This window comes from Dipodomys spectabilis, unplaced genomic scaffold (genome assembly GCF_019054845.1).
Source record: "Dipodomys spectabilis isolate Male_0828 unplaced genomic scaffold, ASM1905484v1 ptg000017l, whole genome shotgun sequence".
NCBI classification, from domain to species: Eukaryota; Metazoa; Chordata; class Mammalia; order Rodentia; family Heteromyidae; genus Dipodomys; species Dipodomys spectabilis.
This window is the reverse complement of record NW_024870694.1, coordinates 8,217,790-8,229,963: the sequence shown is the minus strand read 5'-3', so window position 1 is coordinate 8,229,963 and position 12,174 is coordinate 8,217,790. Positions and strand designations below refer to the sequence as shown.

Sequence of the window (12,174 nt, the reverse complement as noted above, 5' to 3'; positions counted from 1 at the left end):
GACAGCCCCTAAGTTACCAAGCAGTAACAATGTCTGCATGGGCAGACAGTGTATTATATAACCACAAGGCTGAATCTCCTTTTCCAACACCACTCAGTGAGAAGGCTCATCTCAATCTTCTCAGGCAAGAAGCACATGCCTAACTGACCAAGGTGTTGCACACCTGTAATCTGTCACTCAGGAGGCTGAGGTAGGAAAATCATGAGTTCAAGACCAGCCTGAGTTACATAGTAAAAAGCTGTCACAATCAACAGTAGGCAATAGTCAGAAGAAGGATTGTAGTTTGTGGCTAACGTACAAAAAGTGAGACTCTATCTCAACAAACAAGTTGAGTGTGGTAATTCATCTGTAATCCTAGCTACACACGAAGCAGGGGTAGGAAGATCATGGTCTAAAGCCAGCCTGGTGGGAAAAGTATTAATACCCTACCTCAAAAATGATTATAGGGGCTGGGAAGGTGGCTCAGTGGTAGAGTGTTTGCCTTGCATGCATGAGGCCCTGGGTTCAATTCCTTAATACCACATAAGTAGAAAAAGCCAGAAGTGGCACTGTGGTTCAAGTGGCAGAGCACTAGCCTTGAACTGAAGAGCTCAGGCACAGCACCCAAGCCCAGAGTTCAGGTCCCACGACTGACAAAACAAAATAAAACAAAAACTCTGAAAACTTTGGGTTGTTTTGTTTTTAAGGGAGCACTGGGGTTATAGCTCAAATGGCAGACCATATATTCAGCAAGTACAAGACCTTGTGTTTAGAACCCAAGTTTTCCCAATTTGAAAATGATAATAAAAAAAGAAGTATGTACAGTCATGGTATTCAATATATATTATGTAAAAAAAATGAACTATGCAACTTGTGGGCAGGGATGGGAGGGAGAATATGAGGAAAGCAAAGGAAGGGGTGACATTGTCCAAGAAGCATTGTACTTATTACCTGATTAATGGAATTGTAATCCCTTTGCATACCTCCTTAATAATAACAATAATAAAAGCACATAATTAAGGAGTCTTTTTTGTTTGGTGTTTTCTGTATTATTTTTCCAGGATGTGGGTTGTAGGTAGGGGCTGAAATACCCTTTATCCTCCAGTCAATCTGGGTTTCCCCAGTCTTGATCACCAGGTAAGGGAGTCAAGGTCCATCAGCATTGTGGGACAGAAGACAGGAGCAGAACCTGTTACCTGCTGTACATCCTGCTGGAAAACACAGAGCTGTAGCCGCTGGTGGAGCCGCACCTTGCGGTGCTGCCAAATGCTCTCGAGCCGCCGCTGGTGGTGCAGCACTTCGTGGACCACATCCAGCACCTGGTGCACTGCCTTTGAGTAGTTGGCTGTGGCTGTGAGGGATTCAGAGTTCCCAGGACTCAGTGGGCGCTGCAGTACATCCAACAGTGCTTTACCATCCTGGCTGACCTGAAGGAAGGAAGGGAGTTCCGGTAAAAACAAAATAAAACAAACCAGGGGGCTGGGAAGGTGGCTCAGTGGTAGAGCACTTGCCTTGCGTGCTCGAGGCCCTGGGTTCGATTCCTCAGCACCACATAAGCAAAAAGAAAAAAGCCGGAAGTGGCGCTGTGGCTCAAGTGGTAGAGCGCTAACCTTGAGCTGAAGAGCTGAGGGACAGCACCCAGGCCCAGAGTTCAGGCCCCATGACCGGACCCCCCAAAAAACCCAACCAGGTCTAGGAAAATGAGATAAGCGCAGGGCCCAGAAACAGACAAGGCAGGTCTGCCTGGGAGGTAAGGGGGTGTCCCTGACTAGGCCTGAGAATCTCAGTTCCATCAAGCTTATCACACATCAGTGTGCTGGATAGTCACAGCTGCTGAGGAGTTTAGCAACAACCCTGGAGTGGGGGGGGGGGGGAGGAGGGAGCGCAGAGCATCTAGACTTCTAGGAGTACCAGTTTGTGAGACCCTCTTCTACTCTTACATTTTAGCTGCCTGAGGACAGCACTTGGCCTTCTATATCTAGTGCTGGGACAGAGTCTGGCACACAGTAGGTGCTTTATAAGTATCCTGAGTGACTCAAGGACTGTCAACAATAGAACTTTATTTTAGAAATGAAGGCAAATATGTCACCACTGTAAACCTCTCCTACTCTCTTTTCTTTGGCTTCATCTCTCTGGTATCAACCTTCTTCAAAGGTGATCAAAGACTCTGAGCCTTTTGCTTGTCTGTAAGAGTCATGACAACTGCACTACCTCATCCAGTTACATGAGTATTAAATGAGTTGACACAGGGAGGGTGCTTGATTTAAAGACAGGCACATGGTATTAGCTGCTGATTCTATCCTCACCATCAAGACTTTCTTTTTTCCCATCTCCTGTTTTCCTCTTTATTTCCTTGCTATTTTGTTCTCATATTTTCATCCATTTTTTCTGTATCTTTTCCCTGGATATAACCCCCTTCTTTCTCCTGACAAGAATATTTCTAGAATACACAGAATAAGTCTTTGGAGACTATAGCCATGCCCCTGGGCTCCCAGCCTCCCCTGTAGAAGTGGCATAGTTGGAGTGGCATCCTATTATTCCTGCCATTGGAATTTGGGACACCAGAAATTCTGGAAAGTGATATTCCAGGGTCAATACCAGAGGTTCTGTAAGTGCTTGGCAGAGTACCCAGGAAGGAGGGCCTTCACAATCTAAAGCAGTGGGCACCACAGAATTGACAAGAATTCTATGACCAAGTAAATTAATTTGGTTAAATTTTATGTGAAGTTGAAGTGATTTTCTCTTCCTACCAACAGAATAGGAATGAGGTGTGTTTCCATGTCTCCCTATGAGGGTGAATCAGGAACTGTTGCAGCCTTGCAACCCTTCCCAACTGCAGGCCTGGCTGGGTGTCCAAAACACACCAGACTGGCAACTGGCAATCCTGCTTATGTGGCTATAGAATCCCTTTCAGGCCAGAGGGAGATGGGTTTAACCCCTCAATGGAGAAGCACTACAGTGGAGGGTAGTTGAGGTAGGAGAGGAAATCCTCCACCCCAACTCCTGCCATTCCATCTCCCATAATTTATTTCTTGGGAGGAATACAGAGGCAATGCCCTCCAGATAATGTAAGACAAATGTCCTGCAGCCAAACTCAGGACAGCTCCATTCAGTAAATCTATAATAAAATGCTTTCTTTGGGCTTTATTTCTCACGCCAGGTGTTTAGAGATGCAGGGCCAGTCCTGGAAATCTGAGTTAATATGAGTTCCAGCCCTCAGTCTTCACATCTGTAGGAGGCAGAGCCTACCTCTAACCTGTAAGATCCACGTTGCTAGAGCCTGGGAAAAAGTTAGAAGAAACATTGTGTCTGTATATCTAATTACCCTCACATTCACAAGTGTAAACAGTGTAAGTATATCAATTTTATTTGTACTTTCTACTTTGACACACACACACACACACACACACACATCTTTACAATCTCTGATACTACCCCAGGAAGAGGTAATTATCACATCTTTACCTCACACAAGAACCTGAGGGTCAGAATGGTAAAGTCAGCTGCATGTAGATGCATAACTAGAGAACTGGAGAGCCAAGATTCAAACCCAGTTTTCACTCTAGCAAAAGCTCTTACTTCTTACCCAGAAGTCACTTCAACAAGCAGCAAACTCACTCAGGACAGTTGATAATAAAGGTTCTAGATTCCATAAATTAACATTCTGCTCCAGTCTGGAGTAGGACATAGAAGACTGCTTTTCAATTGCCATGGTCTGGGAACTTTGATAAGCAATCCTCTCACCGATGCTGCTCAAGAGGCCAGAAGTACATTTGCTTCCCCTCCTTACTTGACCTGCTGCTTCTTCCATCTCTTTCAATCCCTCCTGGAACACATGTCAGCTAGACAACCTACTTGCAAATGTCCCTGTAGATGCAGGCATGTGGCCCTTTTCTTTTACTCAAGCAGGAATGTCAAGAAGCTTTCCCTTTTTCAGCCTGAAGCACTCTCAACTTTGCTATTCAGTGGATGGGCCTTTTTTGTTTGTATTTCACATCTGTAACAGCATCCTACTTTAGTACACTGATCTCTACCCCATATCTTCCTTTGGATCTTCTAGTGAGAAAGTTGGCATTTTTTATGAGCTGCTTACTAGAGTGGTCCCTGCTAATGGCTCCAATGGCATTTGCTTCTGCCTGCAGATTTGGTGATTCCTAAGCATACCTCTGAGAGAAGGCAAAATGCTTCTCTAAACTCATCCAGGTTAATCCAGAGCTCACAAGGCAATGCTCTCCCACCCACCCAAGTCCACTGATTGTCCTCTCCTTCTCACCTCTGTGTAGGCTTGGGTCACCTGCTCATACAAGGTTTGGTGGTGGTGGATTGCCAGCTCCAGGTCCTGCATCTCAGATGGTAGGCCACCTTCGCTGCACATCTTGCACCAGGCGTCCACTCCTGATAGGAACTAGAAGGAGATGCCAGGTGGGTGAGTGAGGAACACCAGGGTAAGGAATGGATGACTTATGTCAGATAGCTTGGAAATAAGCATGAGGATTTTTGACAGTCTCCTGCAATGGGAAGAGCTAAACTTTAGTAAAAAGATCAGTACAGACTGTTGTTTGAGAGGCATAGTTTCTACAAAGACACTGATTATGAAACTGGGGAGCAGGGCAAATAGTCTGGGTGTTTAAGAGGTTACACCTACCCAGAAACTACCAAGTACAGCACACAGCTGTAAGAATACAGCTTACCACAGCCATGGACACACAAAGGCTCTTTGATCCATGCACATTCACAGTCATGCAGAAGAGTACACAAAGGGGAAGGGGAATAAGAGGTTGCCCACCTATGCTTCATAGGGCGTACCCTGAGATATGAATAGAAGCAATGAACAACTCCACAGCACTGCCATGAGCCCCTGGGACCTTGTAGAGACTGTTGCCACAAGGGATGGAAGGTTATTTTTTTGTGTATTTGTTTTATTTGCTGGTACCAGGGCTTGAACTCAGGGCCTACATGCTGTCCCTTAGCTTTTTTTGCTCAAGGCCAGGCTAGTGTTCAACCACTTGAGCCACAGCTCCACTTCCAGATTTGGGCTGGTTAATTGGAGATTAGAGTCTCACAAACTCTCTTGCCTTAACCATATTTTTTAGATCTCAGTCTCCTGAGTAGCGAAGATTTTAGGCATGAGCCACCAGCACCTGGCCAAGGGATGGAGTTCTAATGTTCAATAGGATTCCCACTTAAGCCAGATCCCTGAGCAGGGAGGAACAGGGAGGACAGGGTAGGAGGACACATTCTGCTGTGCCTCTGGTGACAATGGCTTCTGAGACCTGACATACAGACACAGATCTTCACAGACATCAGATTATTTAAAAATTAAAATTAACAACTGTGGAAAACTGTGGTTCCATGCACAAAGGGCAAGCTATCTGAAATCACTTAGATTTACTGTGTGGAAAAATACACCTTTAAAATGTAAATCATTTTTCACCCCACAGTTTGGAATGTCTGTGATTCCTCTCGCCTGGGTACACAGCTCTATTAAATTAATTGCCTAAATACCTCTTTATCTCATTGCCTAGAATAGCCCATAGGAGAACAATAAAGAGCTGCTAAATAAACGCATAGAAAAAAATGGTCTTAAGTTGTTTTTTTCCCCATCTACAGCAAAACGGAGGTATGGTTTACGAGTTTCCCTGAAGGACTAGTAATACCTGATGAAACTGCATTAAAAAATAGATACAAATAAAATTTCTTCTGATCCAAGCCAATCCAAGTCAGAAAATATTAAACAAAGCTAGCCCCAGCAGGATCCTTTGTTTTCTTCTGCAATGACTTGACCGCTTGTCTTGATGTCACTGACAGCTCTCAGCCTCTAGACTCTTGGCTGTTATGGTTGGTTTTCTATTTGGTATGTCTTTTGACATATAAGGTCATCTCTCAGCCATTCTGGAAGAGTGCCAGGTGCCATCCAGCATCGGATTGCAAATACGTGCTGATATCTCAGAAGTATCTTTGTTGAGTGTTTGCTTCAGTAGTAACTACTTTCCAGAAGAACCTGAGAGCAACTTGATGTTCTTGTATTATCCATGGGAAAAGCAGCTTTTTCCAGGTCCTTGGGATTTCTCTGTAATACCCTGGTAGGAGTCTCCTAACAGTTCTCAAACAATGGTCAGTTTGAGGAGAGAAAGCCACAGATAAAGAGGGAAGCACGGAGTCTCCTTGCCAATTTGGATAAACCTTGAATAAAGTGTGCCCATGAGAGAGTGGAAGACAGGATGAGACTGGACATCAATGTCCATCTGGTCCTAAGAATGAGCCAGTCACTACCTTTTAAGAAAAGGAAAAGACAGAGAAAGATTCCTACCAACGTGTAAGGGGAAGCTTGATGTGTAGCATTTACTTATTTTTAGTGTATGTTAGAGCTACAGATAAGAAACAAAGGTGGAGAAAATGAAAATATACCAGGATAGGCTATGAAACAGTAATGTCCATCGTTTAGTTCTGACACTAAGTACCTTACCTGTTTCATTGGTCAAGTCATAGCCTTATAACAGCCGTATGAGATTAGCCACACACATATACCAAGCACAATGTTAGCAGATTTTTGAATCCACTTTTACTTGTATGAAAAAACAAAGTCACCAAAAGGTACCAGTGACAACACAGAACTGGGGTTATGGCTGCAGCTCTTCAGTAGTGCTTGGTGACAGCAGGGCCTCTCTTTGTAAAGAGGTCTGTGCTCCTGCCATCCCTTGTCCTTGCACCCTACCCACCACCAGCAGCCACAGCAGGTCTCAGGGGCTCCATTACCTGCTCAGCCTTTTGATGGAACACAGCCGACATGGCCAGGATGGTGCTGCGTTCATCCAGGGCAGCTGCGAAACTTTTCCACTCCTGGTCCAACTGCGTGGAGATTTGTTTGATTTGCTGGGAAGCGTAATGGCCGGCTTCTGAGAGGCGGGAAGCCACAGACATGATGCGGTTGATGTTGACATAGGCATTCTAGAAAGCAAAAGAGAGGGAACACTTAGTAGGACAGGCTGAAAAGTCAAACACTGGGCACTTTGGGGCTGAGTGAATACTTGGGGAAAGGATTTTCCCAACACAAAAAAGTTTGACAGAGATCAGTGCACACTATATTGTTTTAGCTGTATCAGGCCCAAGGGACAGTTTTCTGTATGACATAAATTTACCATAGCTAAGACATGGAACCAACCCAGATGCCCCTCAGTAGATGAATGGATCAAGAAGATGTGGTATATATACACAATGGAATTCTATGCCTCCATCAGAAAGAATGACATTTCCCCATTTGTTAGGAAATGGAAAGGCTTGGAAAAAATTATATTAAGTGAAGTAAGCCAGGCCCAAAGAAACATAGGTCCCATGGTTTCCCTTATTTGCAATATCTAGTATAGGTATGAGTCAAGCAGAAAAAGTCAGATAATGTGATGTTAGGAAAACAAAACCTCAAATATGTATTTTAATGTTTTTGTTTCTTTCATGCATGTGTTTCTAAAGCATTTATAAGATTATTTCTTTGTTGCTTTGTATGTCCCTCCCCCACAGTGTAACCCCTGCTTTCACTATATTTGATGTCAGTATAACATGTGGAGGAGAAGGGGACAAACAAGTCGTTTAAGGATTCAGGTGGACCTGTTGCAACAATGAGAAGTACAAAATGTCATGTCAAAACCAGCTTTACAATGTCGGGGGGGGGGGGGGAGGGGGGGTATGATTGGGTGGGAGGGAGGGGGGAGGCTGGGAAGGGAGGTGAAGGGTAAACAAAGGAGGAGGATGCAATGCTTGGTAAGAAATGTATGCATTATCCTGCCCATGTAATTGTAACCCCTCTGTACAGTATGTTCTCAAATAAAATAAAATAAAATTTAAAAAAAAAAAAAAAAATCTTGGCAGATAGTAAGTACAGTTAACTGAGATGTTTAACTCTGGGAAACCAGCACAGATTTTGTGCCATTATTCTGCATAAATGCATTCACTTTATACAGACTATCTTATATAATCTTAACAATCAACTTATGAAATCACTCAAGGTGAGGGTTGTACAGTCCTCCCAAGAGGATTCTTTGGAAACAATGGATCAGGCCAGGGTACAAAAAGAAGGAGGCCAAGCAAGACATTACTCTTGCTCACAAGAGGTTATACTGCCAGGATTAATGTCCTCTAAACAAGGCAATTGTGATTGCCAAAGAAGGTAAAGGAAACATAGAAAATCTACATCTTCCTGTCACAAACCAGATACCTCTCCTATTTTCCCATCTTCCCATCTTTCCACTCCCTGCCCAAACAGCGAAGGCATTAGCCATCAGCATTGGGACTTACGTAAGACAACATTTGGAGCCACAGCATTTTTCCATACTAAAAATAAAATCTGTGGATCTCATGCTTATCACTGCTTGTCTTGAGAACATTTCCCCACAGATCCCAAAAGGTTTCTACAGGTATCTCCAAAATTCATCTGTAGGGATTCTCTTGCCTTGCTGCCTCCTTTCATCTTGTGTTTTGTTTACATTCAGGCCCATCTTTGCTCGCCAATTAAAAAATTCATGAGCATGTGTGTGTGTTGGTTCCTACTAAGCCAGAAAAAAATAGAAAAAAAAACCCCTCTCATGAAAGGAGAGAGAAGAAAACCCCCACAAACACAAGACAGTAGTGATCCTGGTTATTTTTAACTGCTGCCTATTAATTGAGGTGTCAAAACAGCCAAATAATATTGTGGCATCCACAGGGAGCTCTTCTGAATCACACAATGTCTGCCTGCAGCAGGACAGGGAAGGAAGGCTATTCACACCCTCACTCTTTCAGTAGTACAAATCTCAAATGATAATAAATGTCTTTCAGCAACAGCATTTCTCTAGGCTCTATTAGCTCAGGTGTAGTTCATTAATATTCGGTGGGTTTAATGAAGGCTCTTTATTTTCCTTTCCTACTTCTCTCTGGCTCCCCATTCATCTCAGCTGTCCCCAACCTCCAAGCACTCCATCCCAAACCTGGGCCAGGTTGATAAGGTCTCTTAATTTAAAAGGTCTCTGTGGAAGTTTAAAAGGTTAAGTGAGGTACTTAAACACTAATTCATCCTGGTGTCTAATGACTCTCCCTCCCCCATATATGCCAGCTCTATTTGAACCCCTTTCTGACACTGCGCATTTCCCTAATAGAGCTAGAGTATCACTGGCCATGGTTACCAAAAAACTATCTTTCAAAGATTTAGACATCATTATCAACCTTGTTTTCTGAGCTGGGACACAAATTCTACTGAAAATTAAACTCTATTTATAGAGCTAATAGAAAAAAAAACCCACTGTACTTGTAAGTGGAAGAAAAGCATGTACTGATTTTAATATTTTTGCCTTCTAAGGGAATAACACTAAAACTTCCCCTAATTTTCCTGCTCCTCTTGTCGTCATAGTTTAAGTTCTCCCCCAAACAGACCTTGAGACAAGAATTCCTGGCAGATACTTTGTTTGGGCACATTCCCAAGAAGTTCAAAAGAAGGGAAAATGCATAAGGGGTGTATTACTTAGTGGGCTAGTGCAGTGAGCATCTGGGCTTCCTTCCTTGGTTCCTTGAGAACTTTTCAGTGACTCCACAAAACACATCTCCCAAGCTATCCCATTGAGGGTGAAGAATTTGGGGGTATTTATGCACCATGTCCCATTGCTCAATGGCTGATGGTCCCTCTTAAAGTAAGTCCCTGACACTTCCTGCCTAACCTACACACTCCCAGGTCAGAGAGCTACCATGGCAGGAAGCTGTCACTTCACATAGGAACCATCAGCACACCAGCCCATCCCAAGGGGTGGGTAGGCTGAGGGGATGTAGTTAGGATACTTACAGTGCCTGACAGAGCTATCCTTCTAAACTGATTCAAATCCTGGGACCCTCAATTTATCCAGCTTTACCCACCCAGTCTTGGGTTTTCTATCCTGGAGAAAGGATTTCAAGGAAAACAGTAAGCAAGACACTGCCCTGTCCCTAGTTGTATGCTATGACTATCAGCCCTTTGTCATCACAGGCTGTTTACATTCTCCTCCTACCCAGAGAACAGGAGGAGGTGAACCTTGTAGCTATTAGAGGTATCCCACTGTGGCTGCCTCTAGAGAGTGTTAACAGCTTGTCACTCATTCAAATATTTATGGAGAGTGGGCCAGGTTCTGCATTGGGGGCTGTAGGAGATCAAAGAAAAATGAGACAGAATTCCTGCCCACCTACTCCCTGCCCTCAGGGGTTCCACAGCTGAGACTTAAAACAAATCCTCAAATAACTGTAATTTAAAACAAAATGAAGCAAGTCACTGTGAGGATTCTGAGGGAAGAGGTCTGAGCCATTAGCAGAGATATTGGGAAAGGGCTTCCTGTATTCAATGGGGTGGGGAGGTGGCTGGCTCTCCCAGGTCTCCTTCAGCCCTTAAACTTGTGATCATAGCTGATCACTGAAAACAAACATTTTTTTTAAAAAAAGAACAGAGTTACATCACATTCTAAAGACTGGCACAGTAAATGTTTTGTTTCCTTATCAGTGGGCAGGGAAATATCTTATTAAAACTAACAATTATGTTTCACAAAAGAGGTTGAGGCAGCTTCTCTCACAATAGAGGGATAACAGGATGTTGACTCATAGATTTGCTCACTATTCTTCCTGATGCCTTGTTTATCAGAAACCAAAACCCACAAGCAAGTTTCATTGCCCAAGTTCATCATCTTCTTTCTCCATCCTACAACTTGAGAGAAATAGGCAAATAGGTGCTACACTGCTGTTGTTACTGAGTACAATGACTTCTTTGTGACTGTTGATGCCTCTGTGAAGGAACCTTTGGGAGTAGTTTGTCCATGGGACATGGCAAGCAGGGGTGGATATTTTGGCTTTTTTACCGTCTTTTCCAACCAGCTTATTCTCTAACCCTCAACCTTCTGCCTGGCTCTTGCATTCTCTCCTGCTAGCTTCAAATGCCTTTTCATCTACTGATGAATTCATCAGTTAAGGCATAAAGTCAGTGGGTCAGAAGTCAAGAGAGATGAATTCTAGTTCCATCTCTGGAACTCACCTAAGATGCTAATTAAGTCCTTTGTGCCTCAGTTTCCTCACCTATAAAATGAGGGAAGTGAATGAAATAATCTCAGAGCTACCATTTCTGAGAAAACAGAGTGAGTGCTGCTTTTTCTAGAGGAATACAGAACCCAACCTTACTCTCTGTGGGCTGTAGCACCTCATCTCAGCTTTGCTCACTGTCATCTAGTATGAGCACTAAGGGCAAGTTCTTCAGGTTCCACCTGACCCAAGATCAGCTGTCTTTCCTTCCTCCTGCACTTCAGTCCCTTCCTCTGATTTCAGCTGCTCAGGCTCAGAAGGTAATAACTTGACTAATAATAATAATCTGCCTTGATGAGTATCTTCTTCAATTTTTACTTCAAAATTTCTTTATTAAATTTCCCATACATATGCAGTGCTATGATTATGATTTTAATATTTAAAGTCTGGCATAGTCTGAGATGTATCTGTGGTCTACTCTATAAAATGCAGTACGCCTTCAACAGTGTGTTGGTCATTTGACCATCATAATTCCCCTCAGTTTATTCTCTCATCATTTTGGTCACAAGCAGGAGAAATAACTAAATTTCAGCAAAATCTTGCTAACTTGAAATTATATATTGGCAAGGCCATACTAAGGCAACTATGTTTATCACAGCATTATTTACCATAACTAAGATATAGAACCAACCCAGATGCCCCTCAGTAGATGGATGGATTAAGAAAATGTGGTTTATCTATAATGGAATTCTATACCTCTATCAGAAAGAATGACATCACTTCATTTGTTAGGAAATGGAAAGACTTGGAAAAAATTATATGAAGCGAAGTAAGCCAGGCCCAAAGAAACATAGGTCCCATGGTTTCCCTTATTTGCAATAACTAGTACATGTGTAGGACAAGCAGAAAAGGCCAAAAGCTATGTACATATAACCATATAAAATGATGTTAAGCAAAATGAACCCCAAGATAGGGACACAAATATCTTTTTTTCTTTCTTGCTATTGTTTCTAACATATTTATAATGTACCATGTGATTTTTTTGTTTCTTTGTATGTTCCTCCCTGACAGTATAATCCCTGTTTTCATTGTATGTGATGTCGGTGCCCTGCATCTTGTATATACACTCCTCTAATTCAGGGAGGGGAAGGGAAAAAACAAAATGCTTAAATAAGGATACAGGTTGACCTATGAGATGTA

At 43.0% G+C, this 12,174-nt stretch overlaps 1 protein-coding gene across 2 annotated transcripts in view; it reads right to left on the bottom strand.

Annotated features, from left to right (window-relative positions):
* Window positions 1-12,174, bottom strand: part of LOC122097505 (kalirin) — a 470,035-nt gene that overhangs the window by 174,004 nt on the left and 283,857 nt on the right. For both annotated transcript variants that reach the window (XM_042668072.1, XM_042668064.1), the window contains exons 7-9: window positions 6,736-6,927; window positions 4,253-4,384; window positions 1,176-1,406 (exon numbers count right to left, since the gene is read on the bottom strand). In XM_042668072.1, the coding sequence (XP_042524006.1) occupies window positions 1,176-1,406; window positions 4,253-4,384; window positions 6,736-6,927 (555 nt within the window). The remainder of the gene's footprint in view (window positions 1-1,175; window positions 1,407-4,252; window positions 4,385-6,735; window positions 6,928-12,174) is intronic.